General features: G+C 37.4%; 1 protein-coding gene across 5 annotated transcripts in view; it reads right to left on the minus strand.

The window, feature by feature from the left end:
* Window positions 1-767: 767 nt before the first annotated feature.
* tcf7l1b (transcription factor 7 like 1b) overlaps window positions 768-21706 on the minus strand; it is a 163860-nt gene continuing 142921 nt past the window's right edge. For 3 of the 5 annotated variants that reach the window (XM_067412975.1, XM_067412976.1, XM_067412974.1), the window contains 5 exons: window positions 12111-12254; window positions 11672-11831; window positions 8876-8983; window positions 6789-6840; window positions 768-1616 (listed from right to left, as the gene is read on the minus strand). In XM_067412975.1, coding sequence (XP_067269076.1) covers window positions 1174-1616; window positions 6789-6840; window positions 8876-8983; window positions 11672-11831; window positions 12111-12254 — 907 coding nt within the window. In that variant the 3' untranslated portion in view covers window positions 768-1173. Of the gene's footprint in view, window positions 1620-6664; window positions 6691-6788; window positions 6841-8875; window positions 8984-11671; window positions 11832-12110; window positions 12255-21706 lie in introns of all 5 variants that reach the window. The other 2 variants (XM_067412977.1, XM_067412978.1) reach the window with 2 other exon arrangements.

The raw sequence follows: 21706 nt of genomic DNA on the forward strand, positions 1-21706 counted from the left end.
TATTTTGGTTTATTATGGTCTATTTGGAAGGGCTTTTGATTATACATTTAACAATTTAAATCATACAATGTAATCGTAAATATATTCAATTAATTGTAGTAAATAAAAAAGTATATTTTAATTTACTTTATTTTTTCCCATCGCGAAAGTGTCACATTTCTTAATATAAACCAAACGTAATGTTGACTGCATTAGACAACACTAATCTTCTAAGTTATTGTAATTTAGTGCAAATACAGATAAGGTTTATTTTTAAACAAATGAATGCATTAAATTATAGACATTCATAATATATATTTCAAATAAATGCTATTAATTTTTGATCATGTGACACTGAAGACTGGAGTAATGATGCTAATAATTAAGCTTTGATCACAGGAATAATTTAATCTTAAAATATATTCACATAGAAAACAGCGGTTTTAAATTATAATATTTTACAATATTAATGTTTTTACTGCATTTAATAAAAATAATAACTTAAGGCGGCCTAGGTGAGAATAAGATACCTTTTTTCAAAAGCATTTAAAAAATCCTATTTTTCATCTCCTACTAAGTGACAGCTAAATTTAGGCTATATTGCAATCATTTTTTAATGGTTTACTTTTTAAAAAAGTAAAATTTATAGATAAAAAAAAAACGGTTACATTTTTTTTCCATTTCCATGACTGGAAAATTACAACAACAAAAAAACAACCACAACTGAATTAATAAAGTTAACTCCAAGACAACAATAACAGCCATTTATAGAAACAATTTACAAGTTTTATTTATCAAGTTCACACACTTCAAAACCGGGGAGGGGGGGGCATTGCAAAGAGGTCTAATAAATTGCCAGAACTATGAATTAAACTCCAAAACTACCATTAATTACAGGCAAGCTTACATTTTTTTTGTTCCTTCTTTTAAAAGTAGTTTTTAATACATGTATTCTTTATACAAGATTACTGAATAAATGCATCAAATAAGAAACCAGTTCCAAAGTAGACATTACAAAAAAATACATTGTTTTATACAGAACACAGAAAAGCGGATGATCAAATATTGACCAATAATATTTATTTCCTTTTCACTTATCAAAAAAGTTAACCTGACATCTATTTCTCCAAAAAGGTAAAAAGCAATATACAGCATTATTTAAAAGACATTAAGAAAGAATTGCTTTTAGAAGAGTCAGTCAGCGGATTTGGTTACCAAAGAGAGCGGCTGAGACTGGAACAAAGCATGATGGGAGTGATGGAACGGGGAGGATGGGGACAGGAGCGAGGCATGCAGGGAGGAGAAGGGGAGGGGCCGGGACAAAAGGGGCGGAGTTAACTGACTGGGCTGGGAGGAGGAGGATGATGATGATGAAGGGCATGAGGAGGAAGAGGAGGATGAGGAAGGTTTGGACAGAAGAGGGAAGTGTGTCTGATGATGGCGATCCGGTTTGGTTGTGAGTGACAGCGGCTGAGCTTGCTCTGAGTGAGTGGGGGCGGGGGCAGCGGGCGAGGCCAGGGCTGTGGAGGGCGTGGCCGGGGAGTCCAGCATGCTGCCGTGGGAGGAGCCAGGGCTGTCAATCATCTTCTCCTGAGGGAGGTACTGCATGCACGGCTTCTTGTTCCGTACCGAGAAATCTGAAAGAGGATGGAAATCACAGCATTAATGCCAGGAACTCCAGCAGTTCAGACTAGGGCTGGGCGACATATCGAATATTAGCGATAATATCGCAATCATTTTGAACGACGATGTAAAATTTGAAAATATCGTGAATATCGAACATTTCGAATTCAACATGCATACTTTCCCAAAAAACGTTAGCAGATAACGCAGAGGTCTGCTTCCATTGTTCACTAAACACTGGAAGCGAAAGAGTTAGAGATATACGCGCAGCGCATGACAAAGAAAACAACAGAAACATACACGCATGAGAGAAATGATAGCGCCGCGCGGGACGTGCTCGAGCCGGACTCTGACCTGAAGCGCGCGCGCGCCTACCACACACACACACACACATTTGTTTTTGTGACATATGGGGACATTCCATAGGCGTAATGGTTTTTATACTGTACAAACCGTATTTTCTATCCCCTTACACTGCCCCTGCCCCTAAACCTACCCATCACACACACACACACACACACACACACACACACACACACACACACCCTAAACCTACCCATCACACACACACACACACACACACACACACACACACACACACACACACACACACACACCCTAAACCTACCCATCACACACACACACCCTAAACCTACCCATCACACACACACACACACACTCACACACACACACACACACACACCCTAAACCTACCCATCACACACACACACACACACACACCCTAAACCTACCCATCACAGGAAACATTCAGCATTTTCACTTTCTAAATGATTTATAAGCCTTTTGAAAAGTGGGGCCATGGGTAATGTCCTCATATTTAACCCTCTCCTGTAATACCTGTGTCATACCAATGGCATTATACACATTTGTGTCCTCATATGTCGTTTTTTTACTTAAAAGCAATTGTAAACATATCGAGGTATATATCGAATATCGTAAAAATGCTGACAATATCGAGATATATATATATATATTTTTAGATATTGCCCAGCCCTAGTTCAGAGTAAACATTTCTGCACAGGGTACCCAAAAACACTGAAGTCACGATACACTCACAGAAATCATCACAAATATTATATTTAGAGACACTTTTAATTATTATATGGACAGCCAATGAGACATTTTCCCACCAAATTCTCATCATCATAAGGTGCGGTCACACGATACTTTCCGACTCCCTCATATGGATGTGAATGCAAAAGACCGGAAACTAGGGCTGTCCCGACTAAGGCTTTACACATTCGAATCAGAATTGTCGAATCTCTCTATGGTCGACCGATAATCAAATCATCTGTGTGTGTGTGTGTGTGTGTGTGTGTGTGAATGGGTCGGAAAGGGCACGACTAGTCAGCAGGAGGGTAAAACTATTTTATTCTCCTTTACACACTGCACACAGCAACTTTTAATAAAGCGACCAAAACTGCCTGCCGACTGAACATTTCTGCACAGGGTACCCAAAAACACGTAAGTCACGATACACTAGGGCTGCACGATTATGACAAAAATCAGAATCGTGGATTATTCCCCTGAAATTGTAATAGCGATTATAAATTACAATTTTCATAATTTGCATTGAATGACGTTTTGAATAGCTTTATATTTTTAGTTTGAAGCGACTGCATGCCACATTGTTATATCAAAAGAAAAGCTGAAAACAGCCCATTGGTTTGGTTTCTTTAAATAAAAAAAAAAGTAAAATATGCATGGTATATTGCATTATACCAAAAATAAAAAATAAACAATGGGGAACAAAAACTTAGGAAAACATGTAGGAAAAAAAACAAAAAAACATTAAATACAGAAGTGGACTTTTTTTTTTGTAATAATTGCCATTACATTTTATTGAACGATTACATAATTGACACATCCGTAATTGTAATCACGATTACAAATGCGATTAATAGTGCAGCCCTACGATGCACTCACAGAAATCATCACAAATATTATATTTAGAAACATTTTTAATTATTATATGTAGAGCCAATGAGACATTTTCCCACAAAATTCTCATCATAAGGTGCGGTCACTCAATATTTTTCGACTTCCATTCATATGGATGTGAATCAAGCGTTAACCTCCCCCAGTTTCTGTTAAAGCCGATACGGAAGTGAGTTAAACTGCAGTTCCTCGACTGACCACTAGAGACAGGCTCCAGAAGGAGCAGAATCTCATTGACCTCCATGTTAAATTTGACCGTCATGACGACTGTGAGGGGGGTGAATTTTTTCATCCGTTTAAATTAACGCCTTAAAGTTCTGCATAATTAAGGGCGTGGCCACTTTGATTGACAGGTGGATAGCCATTTATCTGCTGTCTGTTAGTCATCACGTCACCTAAGCTCCGCCCACGGCCAGCTCGTCTCTACTTTACGCTTCAGAACGGCTCTTCAGATGCTAGTTATTTTAGTTTATAAAGTTTTAAACATGGATATTTTTCTTACACAAACGCATGGCTTGGCTTCAGAAGGCCTTTATTAACCCCTGGAGCCGTGTGGAGCCCTTTTATAATGGATGGATGCACTTTTTTGGGCCCTAATTCATTGTCATAAAAAAGCTTGGATTAGCCAGGATATTATTTATTATAACTCTGATTGTGTTATATACACCTAGTATGGTTCGAAGGTGAGAAAATTATGGGATCATTTTCATTTTTGGGTGAACTATCCCTTTAAATATGCAAATTCCCTGCATAAAGAATGCATAAAAGTGACCAGCTGGATATAAACAAATGCAAACAGATGGTAACAGTCGAGTTACCGTCACATAATGTATACATAACCGTTTCATTGTGTTTTAAGGGCGCCTATTCAAAATAAAGGTGTATTTTGATGACGCCAAGTGTAAGCGCAGTATCTTGGGACATGTGGTCTTCACCTCACAGCCGGTGGAAAATAGGACTCATGTTGATGTCATGTTGATGGATGCGGTTATTAACGTTACTGTAGTGTAAATCAGAGCAGGAGCGAGTGTTGTGGAGCTGAGCACGGCCGCTGGAGCGATTGTTACACAAACACACGGCTCACGAGCACCGGGACTTTTATTATGACGGGACACGTCACCGCGCGAGAGCACTTCCGCTTTTTCCGGTCATGATTATGAGGTAAAGCAGCTCTGTTTATCATATTAGATATATTTAAGTGTGTTTAAAATGATGTTATGACGTTACTCTGTGTGTTCACTCGGCGCTGCTGTGACATGTTCACACTGCAATTTACAAATAGTTGGAATCATTTGGGATATTGTAAGTACTCAACTGAACAAAATATATAACACTGGCCTAGTGGTTTTTGGATATTTTACTGCAAAAATACTACATAGTGCACCTTTAACTAAGGTTAATAAAAGTATTGTTCATTGTTAACTTAATCATTTACTAATACTAGTACATTTTAAAGTTTATCTTAACCTTAGTTAATGCACTATGAATGATCAAGGTATAATTCATGCTTCTGCACTGGTTTTAACATTTGTGTAATAAGTTTCAGCACAATTTATGAGTTGTTTGTTATTCAGTATCTATTTTAAAAAACGATTGGTTGATTAACCGGTTTATCGGCCAGTGTGGGCCAACCTATCGTAAATCCACAATCAGTCGACCTCTAATAACAACAAAATGTGTTTCTGTAAAAATAAGCTTCCTGCCATCTCGGTCTCTGTGGACTGGAGCGTTATTAAACACTACTAGTAAACTCTTTAGACAGGGGCAGCTCTATATAAATATACATCATTTTTTTGTATTGTATTAATGAGAATTCAGTGGGAAATGTACTTAATTGACATGATGCTTCATTGTCTTTATGAAAAACAATTACTTTCTTCCGATTTTAGACTGAAATATGAACTTGACACGTTCTTCTGGACAGATACTCAACACAAAATGGAAATGGCGTCATGTGTCGATCTGTTGAAGTCACGGTACTCAAACTGTGGATGAGATCACAACGCTGACACTGGCTGTCTGAGGAGCGTTCACACAGGACACGGCCTTGAGCACAACGAGCAGAATAACACTCGGTGCGCTTGAATCCCCAAACCCACACTGATTCACTGCCATCGCTAATGGTTAGGGGTGTAACGGTGCACAAAACAGACAGTTAGCTACAGCAGCTTTACAAAATTGCTTTATTTATTTTTATTAAACTGGTTTACTGAACATATTGTGTCTGTCCTTAAATATATATATTTATAACAGTTTCTTAAATATAACGCTGTAAACTAAAGGGAGCCCTTACTTGTACATTACTGCCATATTACTGCCATAAAGGTTAACATCAGAGCCCAAACTATTAGCCTTAATTCTGCTAAATTCAGATTATTAGATATAATAATCAACACTCAAATAACACATGTAAATTTCACATAAGGCAGTTTTTGCATTAACTTCTAATTATAAAATTAAGTTTTTACTCCAATTCATTTATACTCATTGGCTGTCATTTTCATGACAGATTTATTTAAACAAACATTAAATAATCAAGACATCACTAACAGTGGAATGTAATGAATATATAGGGTAAAATAGGTCATATATTTAGTATTGTTAAGTGAACAAACAGCTGTGGACACTGAATGACTTCTGAGGTAAATGAGATGCTACGTAAGATTGTTCTCAAGATGTTTTATTGACATCTTTCTGCCGCTGAAACACTGATTTGATATGTTTCAGTTGTAAAGTATCCTCAACACACATGTCGATTCATGTTTATTCATTGACTATGACGAGATCGCACTCACGCGAGCTGACGTGCATATACAGTGATCAGTCACGTCACATTAAAGCGCGTCAAAACGGCATTTATCGTTTGAATTTCGTGATAAAATAGACTAAACGTGCGTGTAAAACAAGCCGACTGGTAACTGTTACAGACGCATTCACACGTGCACCGTACCAGAAGCCCTGTATCGAAACGGTTCGGTACGAATATGTGTACCATTACACCCCTACTAATGGTGCAAAATGATGAAAACACAGAAAGAGGTGCATTTGCAGAGCAGTGAGTCTGTGTGAACGGCCCCTGAGCCTGCAGACGTACTGTACCTGCCCTGCGCTAGCACTGGACCTCATAAGCTGCATGTCAGCAAGGAGGAGAGAGCGGGGTTAGAAACGCACAGGCGAGAGAGAAAAGTGTGAGAGAGTGTGTGTGTGTGCCTGTCCGTCCTCCTCACCCTCTACTGTTGAGTCTGTCTTATTATCTCTCTTCCTCTTCTTCCGCTTGCCCTGGAGAGCACATACAAAGAGAGAGAGAGAGAGAGAGAGAGAGAGAGAGAGAGAGAGAGAGAGAGAGAGAGAGAGATGGAAACAGAGATAGAGTCAGAAATACAGAAGGAAGTTAAAAAATACATTGAGGACAAGTTTAGCCTTTTAAAGTGAAAAAGCTGTGCCATTTTATAATAACCACATTTTCATGAATAGGGTACGAAATAGGAATATTCCCACACAAATGACTAGTGAAAGGAGGTGCAACTTTATTTATTTTTTACATTTATCCTTATTAATTAACAACATTTACTTACTATAGCGTTAGGTTTAGGTACATTATAGTTATTACTGTGGTAACTACATGTAACTAGGTTTTAGTTCTTTATGCAGTTTCATTTTCTATTTATTGCGGATTTAGCTTCATATAGTTTTAAACACTGATTTTTTTTTTTTTTGTAAGAAATGCTTTACAGTAAGTTCCCCTTAGTTCTGCATTAACTGACTTTAAAGGGTTAGTTCATCCAAAAAGGAAAATTGTCATCATTTACTCTCCCTCAAGTTGTTCCAAACCTGCATGAATTTCTTTCTTCTGCTGAACAGAAGAAATAAAGTTTGTATATAAGCAGATCTTGAGCCCCATTGACTACCAAAGTAGGGAAAAAAATACTATGGTAGTCAATGGGGCTCAAAATCTGCTTATATACAAAAATCCTTCAAATATCTTGGAAGATATAAACTTTTTTCCAAAATCTTACTTTGTGTTCAGCAGAAGAAAGAAACTCATGCAGGTTTGGAACAACCTGAAGGAGAGTAAATGATGACAACTTTCATTTTTGGGTGATAACTTTAACTATGAGCAATACATTTGTTACAGTTTTTATTCATCTTTGTTAGTTATTTAATAAAAGTACAAGTGTTCATTGTTAGCTCATGTGAGCTCAGATCCATTACATAATATTGACAGATACAACTTTTGATTTTAATAATGCGTTATATTAGTTCATGCTAACTAACTACGAATTAAGAAAATATATCAATTGACATTTTTAAAACGGTTTAACCTGGAATAATTTTTAAATTTCTATAATATATTACATTTAAAGATTCTAAATAATTGTTATTATTACTAATGTTGTTATTGTTATTTATGTTTGTTTTTGTATATTCATTGTTTAAGACAAAAATAAAATATTTTAAGCAATGTATTGAAATGATATTGTAATCATAATTATATAAAAAAAATATATACTGTTGATATTTCCATGAATATAGCTATTGCTGCTATGACGTTAAATCATAAATAAATAACTATGAAAAACATTACAATAAGTTTAATTTGTAAACATTAAATCCTTTAACATGAAGAGTTGAACAACTAAAATGAACAGTTAATAACATTAATAAAGATTATTAAATGTATTTATTGTTTGTTAATGTTAATGAATGCATTAACTCATGGGAAATTCATGTAAAGGGTTACCAAAGCTTAGTGTGGTTAAGGCTTTGTGTGTGTGTGTGTTTGTGTGTGTGCGTGAGAGAGAGAGCGAGAGAGAGAGAGAGAGAGAGAGAGAGAGAGAGAGAGAGAGAGATTGTGTGTGTGTGTGAGAGAGAGAGAGAGAAAGATTGTGTGTGCGTGAGAGAAAGAGAGAGATTGTGTGTGTGTGTGCGCGCATGTGTGAGAGAGTGTGCAAGAGAGAGAGAGAGAGAGTGTGTGTGTGTGAGAGAGAAAGATTGTGTGTGTGTGAGAGAGAGATTGTGTATGTGTGTGCGTGCGTGAGTGTGTGCGAGAGAGAGTGTGAGTGTGTGCGAGAGTGTGTGTGTGTGTGTGAGAGAGTGTACGTGTGTCAGTGTGTGAGATTTTGTGTGTGAGAGAGAGTGTGCATGCGTGTGTGAGATTTTGTGTGTGTGAGAGAGAGTGAGTGTGTGTGTGAGTGTGAAAGATAGTGTAAGAGAGTGTGTGAGTGTGTGTGTATGTGTGTGTGAGAGAGAGTGTGAGTGTGTGTGAGAGAGAGTTGTGAGAGTGTGTGTGAGAGTGCAGCGGATCCTGACTCACGTAGTTATCTCGGGCCGACCAGCCAGGGTAGAGTTGAGAGTGCAGCTGCCTCTCTTTCCTGGCCAGCTCGTAGTATTTGGCCTGTTCCTCTCGTGATAGTGAATGCCACTGCAAACACAAACACCACAGTCAGACAAAGGCCACACAACACACACACACACACACACACACACACACACACACACACACACACACACACACACACACACACACCAGTCTGACCACACACCCATGTCTTGTGTGTACATGCAACACGTGTGTAAAAATAGTCACGTATGCACCACAGTTTTAGGTTGGTGAGAGTTTTTAAATGTTCGTCTCGTGTGGAGGTAAGGAAAACAATCTATACACCATAATATTGCTGTATTTTGCATGGCTCTCAGGACTCGGACGGCAAGTATCCATGTTTTCTCAGGGCCTGCGTGTCTGCACAGGATTGTGGTTATTGCATATACCTTTACTAATTTCCACACGTATAATTAGTTGAATGTTAGTGTGTGTTAATTAAACAGCTGTCTATGGAGGGGTCAGAGACTTCATCATTTGAGTTCAGAAGATGAACGAAGAGTCTAAGGGGTTTGACATGAGGTTGAGGAACTCATGACTGAATTTAAACTAACCCTTTAAATCGATTTATTTCAGACTGTTACGTCAGAAACCGCTTGATTTATTCCTGTGAATTTCCAGTCTTCAGTGTCACAATCAGAAACCATTCTAACATCCAGATTTTTTTTAAAATTACTATCAATTCTGAAAACAGTTGCTTAATATTTTTCTAAAAATCATGATACACGTTTTACATTTCAACAGAGCAGCACTTATTTGAAAGAGAGATTATGTAAATGATCTTTTCTGTCACTTTTGATCAATTTAATGCATTCTTGCTAAATAAAAGTATTCATTTCTTTGGTAACACTTCAGTTTAGGGTCCAATTCTCACTATTAACGAGTTGCTTATTACCACGTACAAAGCTTACGTATAATATTATTGCCTTGACCACATTCTACATCCCATAATCCTAAACTTAACCATTACCTTACTAACTATTAATAAGCAGTAATTAGGAGTTTATTAAGACAAAAGTCGTAGTTAATAGTGAGAATTGGATCCTAATCTAATGTTTGACCACTTCTTTTAAAAAATATCTTATTGACCCTAAACCTTTGAATGTTTGAATGTGTGTGTGTGTGTGTGTGTGTGTATGTTTATTAGTGTTGTAGTACTTGAGTCCAGTCTTAAGACCATTTTTTAAGGGTCTTGGTCTTGTCTCGGCCTCAGAGGACTCTGGATTTTGTTTCAAGACCGGTCAAGACCACAACTGCGGGGATATCACTAAATTGCCGGTGCATTGTCACATCATTAATGTGATTGGATGTAAAAATGATTGCTTCAGATGCAATTAATAACTTATTTCAAATTTGATTTATTTATTGTGCCGATCCAGAAATTAAGGAGGGATTGTGTAAAAAAAAAAAAAAGTCACCAAAATCAATACAAATGCTCACAAAATTCAAGATGTTGCAAAAAAGTACTTGTATGAGTTTTCATAAATTTGAGCATGACTGCAAAAATGATATTGCTTTTATAACAAACATTCAATAATTAAAACATTATTTATGCATTTGTAATTTACCAATTCAGACACATCTTCTGTACCTCTGCAGTGCAAAGATGACTTTTGTTAATGATTTGATCAGTAACCGCACATAAGCCACTGGTAAAGTTGAATCCTCTAGTTTTGAGTGCAGCAGTTGACTGATTGTTGATGTTGTGGGACGCATTAGCGTTTACCCAACAACATGCGAATCGACGACATCACAATTTTTTCTCACAAAACATTTTGGGCCCAAATATTTATCGTATTGTTCCGAATATAAGAATGTTTTAATCCTTAGAAATACATCTGAAAAAACGGGTTTGTCTTATATTCAGGGTCTAGACTTTTACACGTCAATAATAAACTCACAACAATAGGCGGCGCAAAATACATATAAAACGAGTGTGCCATGAAATACACTGTCAGAGTGTAATGTTAGAAGATTGCAAGCACAAAAAGACAGTCTTAAAAACGCTAACAGTCAAATAAAAGCCTACGCTCCAAGAGTCGTGTGACCTATGTTTGCATAAATAAGATTTTACTTCTACTGGTAATGAAATTATGCTAGGCTACATCACTGCAAAAAATGCTTTTCTTACTTAGTATTTTTGTCTTGTTTCTAGTCCAAAAATGTAAAAATTCTTAAAACAAGAAGTATTTACTAGACAAGCAAAAGTAATTGTCTTGTTTTGAGAAAAAATTACTCATAATTAAGAGAGTTTTTGCTTAAAATAAGCAAAATAATCTGCCAGTGGGGTGAGAAAAATAATGTTGTTTTAAGAATTTTTAGATGTTTGGACTAGAAACAAAGATAATAAGTAAGAAAAGCATTTTTTGCAGTGATGGATTTCACTTTGAAATGGATAGTCTAATTGTTATACAAGCCAGATGGCCTACAGGTTATTTTTATGGTATGCCAAAAAGAGTTTATTAAACATTTTACCAGTATTTATCATACTTTCAATAAAAAATATATATGAAAAAAAATATTTTATTTTATTTTCAAAAATGTCTTAATAAAATACAATATTTGCTCTTCAAAAAGCCTTTTCCATCTTGAAAAGGGAGGTTGTCTTATATTCGGAACAATATGGTAATATCAGCATTTGCTGCTGATCATTTGTGATTGGTAGGGGACATGACAGCATAACAAACAGGACATGATGGCATCTTACACACACACACACTGTTCACTCACCCTGCGGCCGAGGATCTGGTTAATGGCGGCACTTTCTTTTAGCGTGCACTCGGCCACCACTTTGGCCCTCATCTCTTTCATATAGAGCATGAATGCGTTTAGAGGCTTCTTTATGTGAGGTTTCTTCTCGTCTTCCTTCTTATTCGGGCCTGGAGACTTTCTGCAAACATACGCCACAGGTGGGTCAGACTCGGATGCGAGGGAGTGACGGTGAGAAAGACAGATGTGGAGGACTGTATCACGGTGGTGAGTCGGTAGACAAAACAACGATAAACTTATTTATTTCCTCCAAAATAGAGTCGTTTGGAGGTGAGAGTGAGAAGCTAATGCTATTTAGTTGAATGGAGCATTAATGGGCAGGGGTGTCCAGTGTCCATTTAGAATAAAAGGAAGAAGAAAACAAAAACAGCAGGAAAGTGTGTTGCGCGCTTGTGGTTACCTGTGAGACGCTGGGCTGAGTTCTCCATTGGGTTCTTGTTTAATAGCCGGAGAGACGATGGCTGGGTGAGGGATCCCTGTCTGATGAAGACCGTGATGATGATGATGGGGAACGATATGAGGAGAAAAGCGACTGGACACCAAACTGTAAAGAAAGAGAGAGAGAGAGGTAAATTAACATTATTGCCTTGTGAAACCAGGGAAAGCACATCTACGCCCTCCTATCTTAAAAGATTTGGGGGCCAGCAAAATACTGTTAGCAAACATTTAGAGGATTATATCCTGCGCGCTTTCCTCTCAATAACAAAAGAAACATTAATAAGTTTACATGCACATCAATAAGCTGACAACTCACAAATATCAGCTTATTGAAAAAAACAGTTTTCCCCGTTTACATACAAACCAGTAAAGTGACAATGCAAGTAAACCGCGTTTACATGACTTTATTAATAAACCGTGTTATTTCCTTGTAGTGACGTCGATAATAATGTCCGTATCCGACTCGGAGTATTCCAAATGTTACGTCAGTTGTGATGTTAAATTAAGCGTGCACCGTGTCAGCGGGAGATTTACGGCTCATATTATCCCTCATGCAGCGATATGACTGAACCTCTTCTAATTCTGCTGCATGAGATGAGAACACATCTTAAAAGAGTCTGCGTTTGTGATATATGTCCTTATTTCATACAAAACGCTAGCTCGCTCTGTCTGGATGCATTTAAATCTGCTCTAAATATGCCTGTTTGTCACCTATCACACATGCGCACTTCAATAAGCCGACAGAAAGCAGGTTAATGTGTTTACATGCAGCGTGAAATCGGGGTAAAAAGCAAAAAACTACCTGTTCCGACCGGTTTATGGACTGCATTTATATAGCGCTTTTAACAGACCCTATGGCCATCCAAAGCGCTTTACATTTTGCCTCACATTCACCCATTCATACACCGACAGCGGTGTCAGCCATGTAAGGCGCCATCCAGCTCGTCGGGAGCAGCTGGGGTTAGGTGTCTTGCTCATGGACACTTCGACACTTGGTCAGGTGGAACCGGAGATCGAACCACCAACCTTTCGGTTTTTAGACAACCTACATGAACCACTGAGCCACTGCCGCCCCCCGCCCGGTTTATGCCTAGGCTAGTGTTGCACGATATACCGGTACTAGAAAAGTATTGTGATTCCCTGCTATTACAAACGGTACGATATGGACTTTATTAGTACTGGTAGTTTAAGGAGGACGGCGCTAACATGAGCTGTATTTCTTAATTTGTGTTATGTGTGACAGCAGGTGTCAGGACGTGTGTGCAGAGCTCTGCTTCCACCGTTCACTAAACATTGGAAGTGGAAGAGTTAAATATACGCGCAGCGCATGATAAAGAAAGCAACAGAAATATGCGCGCATGAGGAGAAAATGCGCGGCGCAGGACGTGCTCGCACTGCCGGACTCTGACCTGAACACACACACATGCCTTTCAGACAACAAACATGCGATTGACATTCAGTTCTTTTGCGGATTATTATTTGGGTATGAATGGTCAAACATATGTAAAAAAGCATGGTCTGGCGAGTATTCAGGTAAACACAGTCTTTAGTGAACGTGTACAGCTGAGGTAATGAGAGCCGTGAAGGTCTTAATATAGACCTAATATTCTGTGATTAATGTTAATCAAACACCAATGAAAAATAGAAAACTACCACATGCTTGGCTAAATAACTAAAATACATTAAGAATCAGTTTATTGTTAAATGATGAGTGAATACTAAGTAAGCAGTTTTATATTTGATTATTTAAGTTCTTTCTTGGCTATTGTTAAACAGATCTAATGAAGCTGAAAAATAAAGCACTGTTTTTGTCATCTTGTTTGTCATTTGCATTTTTTTGCTTATTTTTAAAAACAAAGATACAATTAAAAATATTATAATTATAAAATTACACTTAAAAAATATTAATTACTCATATCATGGAATAAGATTTTGGTCATCCCAAACTGTTGAGAGGTGAAGGTTAGTGAATGATAACATGAGTGATAATGTGATCTCTGTGAGGATCTTAATAAAACAATGAATAATAAGATCTGTTGTCATATTAATCATTATATATATATATATATATATATATATATATATATATATATATATATATATATATATATATATATATATATATATATATATATTTTACAGTGGTATCGATTTAGTATCGGTATCGAGGTATTTTAGTCTGGTATCGTATCGAAGTCATAATTTTAGGTATCGTGACAACACTAGCTTAGGCCGTTTATGACTTCACTCCGATAAAAGAAAACGGGTTACGGCGTTAACATGACCATGTTCAGTGTTGTCTTATTAGGCATAACCGGCTTAAGAACGTGCATGTAAACGCACCCAATGACAGCGGTGAGAAAACAGCAGCTCAGAAAGCATCTGAACATAGTGCTGTGGATATGTTTCGCACCAGCTCTGCGATTCAGCACTCCAGTCACGGCAAAGAAGGCGGGGGCTCAGAGCCACACCCACCTATGACGTCATCGCCATGGACCAATGGCAGTTCAGAGGCGTTTATCAGCCAGGGTGAATTTTTTGGCAAGCTGTTTCGAACAACTCCAGAAGTCGAACTCCAAACAAACTGTGTTTTGGTCGGATTATGATCAAAACGACCTCACACCAGTTCGTGCTACAATTTCACCTAAAGTATATCAGTGCCTTTAAACTTCCCAGAATAACATACTCAAAGAATCGGGTCCTAATGCTGTCTACGCTAAAACACTCTTATTTCTGTCCAAATAAAGCACCAGCTGAAAAGCTCCTTTATCTGCTCTTGTTTACAGGTAAAGTGCCAGGTTACTGTGGTAACAAAAAGTGTGCCGCTCTCGGGACCATTCCCCATTTACCAAACACATACGCCACTTTCCAAAATCCATGAAAACCACTTCCTAAAACCAGCTGAATGGGACATGGCTCGGATTCCAGCGCTGAAAGCTTCTACTTCTTCTAGGTGAACACACAAAAGCAATGAAAATAGCAATGTTTTTTGTCCACCCTCCTCATACTCTTATTAAACCTCTTTAATTTCAGTTGCTGTCTGCAGAAGCATACCAGGAAGACTTCATACAACTGCATGTGCATTTAGCGTGCATGTCCTGCAGACTACTAAGATAAGTAGTCTCACCTTAAAAGGAGAATTTAGACTGAATGCATGACTTTCAGATATGCATTCACATTTATCTTTGGAATTTGGTATTATCATTAGGAATCTGACATACCGTGCAAGGGAGAAAGATTTGCCCATGCTGATTTCACAATGAGTTCAATTTGACAAATAAAAAGCTACTTGTCTACAAAGTAACTTCTGACACATATCGCTCAACAGCAGACCTTTATTTTTCAGGGCTCGACAGTGCGCCGATTTCACATGCATTTGCGACGAAAAATAGATGCAAATTGTACAAAGTATTTTTGAGCACTTGTGTGAATAAGAAATCCCTGCAGATCAGTTTTCTTAAATGTAAGATAATACAAAGTCTTCAAAACTTTAAATGGTGTAACGAGCGTCTTCACGATACTGCCTAATGTGATTATTTAACTTCAAAAGGCTATGATTTCATTAAATAAATGTGAGCGCTTCATGTTTTAAAGCCTGATTGTGGCGCTGTTGTGCGTTCGACAGACTCACATGATCAATGGTCCTGTCCTAAACGACACACTTTAAGTGCACTATCGGTCTTGTGGAGACCGTCGGGTGTCTCATTTGTCATTTTATGTCTCAGAAGTGTGCTCGCGAGCTTTGTGTTCAATATGGGCCCTTGATGCACACTTTTGCTGAGCCCGCACTGATGCAAGCTCCACAGCAGACTTCATCCCCGACAGTCAAAGCGGCATCACGTCATTTGGCCATTCGGGACAGTCACAGGACCAATGAACATCGCACATTTATGCCAAGCGATTGCTTATGAATGAAGTTTTAGTGTTGCCAACTCTTTTCCCAAAAAGTCGCTAAATGTCGTTAGATGACTTCATGCGTCATTTAGCATATCCGTGACGTCACCACGTCGTACCCCAGCGGTAACCTCCCCCAGTTTCGGTTGAAGCCAATACGTAAGTGACTTAAACTGCAATTCTTCATCTGGCCACATACAGGCTCCAGAAGGAGCAGAAATGATTACGTTTCATGTTAAAAAAAAAACATGTTTACAGCCTAGTACAAATTGTGGTTTTGGTCTATACGGCTAATTTTGCTCTTCATGACAACTGTGAGGGGGGTGACTTTTATTTATTTATAACTCATTCTTTTACATTATATTAAGCCTTAAAGTGCTGCATAATTGAGGGTGTGGCCATTTTGATTGACAGGTGGATAGCCATTTATCCACCGTCTGTTAGGCACTGCGTCACCTAAGCTCCGCCCACATCCCGCCCTTTTGCCCATTTTCTGTTATCCGGGAGTGACACGCAATGACACACTGACAAAACGGCGACGATCAGCTCGTCTCTACTTTACACTTCAAAACGGCTTAAGAGAATCCTATGTAACGGACACTACTTGCATATTTTTTTTTACAGTCTATGGTTGTACTGTTCTGCCTGCCTAATGTGTTTCTCTCACATACTGTATTTAACAATAATATAATTCAAATAATGATAATTTCCTATATCTTTTTGTCATACAATAGAACGAGTATGTTATAGTTAATGACTACATTTATATATGTGTAAAATAATCTGAACTGATAGAGGTCAGATGGACTAAAGCTCTGTGAAAGTGAGTAATACAAGTGATAAGCACAAGAAGAATTGAAATCATAACTTAAATCCTGTAAATATGAAACAAAGGAAGATGATGAGTGCTAAATCCGTGGCAACAATATCAGCTGCTGTGTGCGTTAAACGGCCTGCGCCTCTGCTCCTCAGCCACTCACTGAACAGTAGATGCAGAGACAGGTGTGTGACGGCAGGGGAAGCAGGACGGCAGGGCTGGACCCAGCCCATCCGGCCCATGAGTTCCCCGTGAATGTTTTTGCTGGGGTTAGGGCCTTAAATTAGAGTAAATAAATAAAACTAGGACAAGGACAAATAATGATAGATATTATCGAATTTGATGAAAATGCAGATAAACTAAATATTGCTTTTTTTGTCACACAGAGATGCACTTGACAGTAAAGCACTGATTTTGAGTTAGGATACAGTAAAGTAAATGTACTGCTTTTAAATGCTGTCAGCATTCACTCACTCTCGTGTCGTTCCAAACCTGTATGACTTCTGTGAAACACAAAAGAAGATGTTTTGAAGAATGTTTGCAAACAAGCCATTTTGGTTAGGCTAACCATTTGAATATTGTATGAACTGTGAACTATAATATGAATTGTCATATTTTTCAAGAGTTAACACATAATTTAAGTAAGACACTGATATCTATATTTCATGAGGCTATCGTTGAAATATAATTTAATTAAATTTCATTAGCTCTATTAAAAAAAGTGAATAAAACTTTTAAAGAGGAAAACATTTTTGTCCTTAATTCATGGGATCCAGACTTTGAAGCCGTTTTTATAACTGTAGGCTAGTTTCAATTCAATGTAAGATCATGGTAGTCACAGGGTAAAAAACATAAGACTGTAAAAACCTTGCTATGGCTATCTTCTTTTTTCTTTCGGCTGTTCCCTTCAGGGGTCGCCACAGCGAATCCTCTGCCTCCATCCAGTACTATCCTCGGTCTCCTCTTCTCTCAGACCGACTACCATCATGTCCTCCTTCACTACATCCATAAACCTCCTCTTTGGTCTTCCTCTCTGGCAGGCAGCTCTAACCTCAGCATCCTTTACCGATGCATTCACTCTCCCTCCTCTGAACATGTCCAAACCATCTCAGCCTGGCCTCTCTAACTTTGCCTCCAAAGCATCTCACATGTGCTGTCCCTCTGATGTACTCATTCCTGATCCTATCCATCCTCGTCACTCCCAAAGAGAACCTCAACATCTTCAGCTCTGCTACCTCTAGCTCTTCCTCCTGTCTTTTCCTCAGTGCTACTGTCTCCAAACCATACAACATCGCTGGTCTCACTACTGTCCTGTACACTAGTGTTGCACGATATACCGGTACTAGAAAAGTATTGCGATACCCAGCTATTACAAACGGTACGATATGGACTTTTATTAGTACCAGTACTTTAAGGAGGACAGCGCTAATATAAGCTGTAGGCTATTTCTTAATGTGCGTGGATGTGTGACAGCAGGTGTCAGGACACGTGTGTGCAGAGCTCTGCTTCCACCGGTCGCTAAACATTGGAAGTAGTAGTAGAAGAGTTAAATATATACGCACAGCGCATGACAGAGAAAGCAACAGAAATATGCGCGCATGAGGAGAAAAGGCGCGGCGCGGGACGTGCTCGAGCTGCCGGACTCTGACCTGAAGCGCGCGCACACGCCTTTCAGACAGCAAACATGCGATCGCCATTCAGTTCTTTCGCGGATTATTATTGGATAATCGGATACGTCTTTAGTGAGCGTATACAGCTGAGGTAATTAGATCAGTGCAGGTCTTAAGCCAGACCTAATATTCTGTGATTAATGTTAAGCAAACAATGAAAAATTGAAAACCACAACATGCTTGGCTAAATAACTAAAATATATTTATTAAGAATCAGTGTATAGTTAAATTATAGAGTGAAGACTAGTAAGCAGTTTCATATTTGATTATTAAATTTCTTTCTTGACTTGCTACTGTTAAATAGATCTAATAAAGCTGAAAAATAAAGCACTGTTTTTGTCATATTGTTTGTAATTTGCATTTTTTGTTGTTGCTCATTTTTAAAAACAGATACAATTAAAAATCTATATTATAATTATAAGATTACATTTAAAAAATATCAAATTACTCGTATAATAAAATAAGATTTTGGTCATCCTAACCTGTTGAGAAGTGAAGGTTAGTGAATGATAACATGATTGATAATGATGATCTTTAAAGATCTTCACACTGGCATGCAGTTATTATAGCAATAACAAGGGAATGTCAAAAACCAGCGCAGGAACATGCTGGCAAAGGGAATTTTTAGTTAAAAAAAATAAAACAATGAATAATAAATTCTGTTGTCATATTATTCATATTACCTGTTTTTTTGTTTGTTTTTACCGTGGTATCGATTTCGTATCGGTATCGAGGTATTTTAGTCTGGTATCGTATCGAAGTCAAAAATTTGGTATCGTGACAACACTACTGTACACCTTTTGGTTTCTAAAATATATAATACACTATTATATTTGTAATTAATAAAATTGTCAACACCTGTAGAAAATACGAAAACAATCTCTGTTAAAGTTATTTATATTCTGAAATATTAATTTACGTAATAATTGCAACATTTTTAATAAATGTTTCTTTCAAAACACCATAACTATCGGCCCCAAAGTGTGTCGGTCCACCGGGAAAATGCCCGGAATGCCAGATTACCAGTCCAGCGCTGCAGGACAGAACTGCCGACATTTGTAAAATTGCAGAGGTTTGTCCAAAAAGTCCCTTGAATTGTCGCTAGTTGCTTTTTTGAAGAAAAAAAAAGTTTTTGCTAAAGGGGTCAGAAAAGACACTAAATATAGCAATAAAGTCGCTAGGTTGGCAACACTGCAATGTTTACTGTACGGTGTTTATATTGTAATATATATATACAGTTGTAAGAATGCATATTGTGTATCCCTCAACTAAATTTGAGCTGCAAAAATAAAGCATATACATTCAAAATAAGAGTCCCGGTGTATTTCGTCTTGTTTATTAAATAAGTCATGCAGTGTGTCCAATGTCCACCCCCGGTTATTATTTGGTTACACAAACTGTTTAATTTGCATTTAATTTAAAGTAAACTATACTCGCTTCTGTCTGGAACGACCCATCACAGGAAGGACATTTTTTTGTTGACACATATTATTAAACAATCTCAAAATAACAAAAACTAAAATCATTAAAACAAAAATCTCTTTACTTGAAATAAATGTTAACTGATATACAGCTCTGGGAAAAATTAAGAGAATGGTCTTAATTTTTTTCCAGGGCTGTAACTTTTAACTAAAATTAAAATGAAAGCTGAATTAAATTGAATTCAAAATATTAACAAAAACTATACATCTCAGGTGACACTAAAATAACACTAGTATGGCAAAATCTGCAACAGCATGTTTTATATATATATATATGCAGAAATAGTTAGTTGAGCCCCTAAAAGTTTCTAAATGCACTCCTACATTTTTCAACTTATGAGCACAGGTGCACATTGGAAAAAGCATTAGTCAAGCCCTCAAATGGCTCTTTACTGTAAAGCAAAACCTTTTCAAGTCAGGACTAAATAAAGGAGGGATCTAAATCAAACTCAGTGAATAGGGCACTTCTCAAAGTAGCTACAGAAAGTGTAGTCCTTGTGTATTACACAAATGCCAGTGGAGAAACAAGCACGGCTGGGCTGTCCTGACAATGGCTGTAAAGGTCTGGAAGAAGACGGGCTATTGATCACCATGAGCTCGTTATGAATAATTCAACAAATTCCACACACACACACACACACACACACACACACACACACACACACACACACACACACACACACACACACAGAGAGAGAACAAGAGAAGTCCAGTGTAGATTATTCTTATTTAATCCAGTGCTACCACTAAATTAAGAGCAGTTCTTCATCAATTCAGATCCATTTCATCTTGAGCGATTGTGAATGAACTGAGCGCTACAGAGGTAAAACAGGAGACAAATTCACTATTTATTTTCCATCCCCTTCCAAAAGAGAAAAATTATGAGAAACATGGATCATGACAGTCAAAATGTGTCATCGTTATTAGCACAACTTTAAAATTAGACTACAGGTTAATTCATTCAACAAGCTAGCAAACAAACAAAATAAATGGTTATTTTAAGGTGACGTCATTCCAGCGTAATAAAAAAAATCACTGTGTAATTTTAATTAACTACTTAATATAGGGTTAGGCTTTGTTTTATGGTTAGTTACACTGTAAACCTGAATAAGCTGGCAAAATAAATCGCCTCTTTTTTTAAGTTAAGAAATTTAAAGTATAAGTAAACAGAATTTGCAGACTTTTATTTTGCAATCATACATTTTAATTACTCTGAATTTGAAATATTTGAGTAAGCTAATTCATACATTTAAATTAAAAAAAATTACTTGATATTTTTTGTGGAAACTTGACTAGCTTTTAATAGCTAATTCAAGAAATGCCATCACGCTAATTGGTAGCTACAGTAGCATTAGCATAGCACTTGCTGAATAAGTATACATTTAACATAAATCTGTTCTCAGACTAATCTCATGCTCCACTCGTCACATGATGGAAACCCTATAAAACCAACATAACAGAAACTCTTCTAAACTAGCATAGCAAAACATTAAACACTACTAAATCTCCCACTTAACGTTAATTTTGCACAAAATGCATAACATCACTTAATTTTAGCATTTAATCTCCCTTCAGAGTGTTATGGCAAAGCATGCTGGGAAGTAGAAATCAGCCCAGTTTCAGTTAAAATTTAAACTTATCTAAATGAAAAGACACAAGTTCATAAAACTCAAAACAATGAAACAATTCAGATTAA

Source organism: Pseudorasbora parva, chromosome 13 (genome assembly GCF_024679245.1).
Source record: "Pseudorasbora parva isolate DD20220531a chromosome 13, ASM2467924v1, whole genome shotgun sequence".
Taxonomy (NCBI): Eukaryota; Metazoa; Chordata; class Actinopteri; order Cypriniformes; family Gobionidae; genus Pseudorasbora; species Pseudorasbora parva.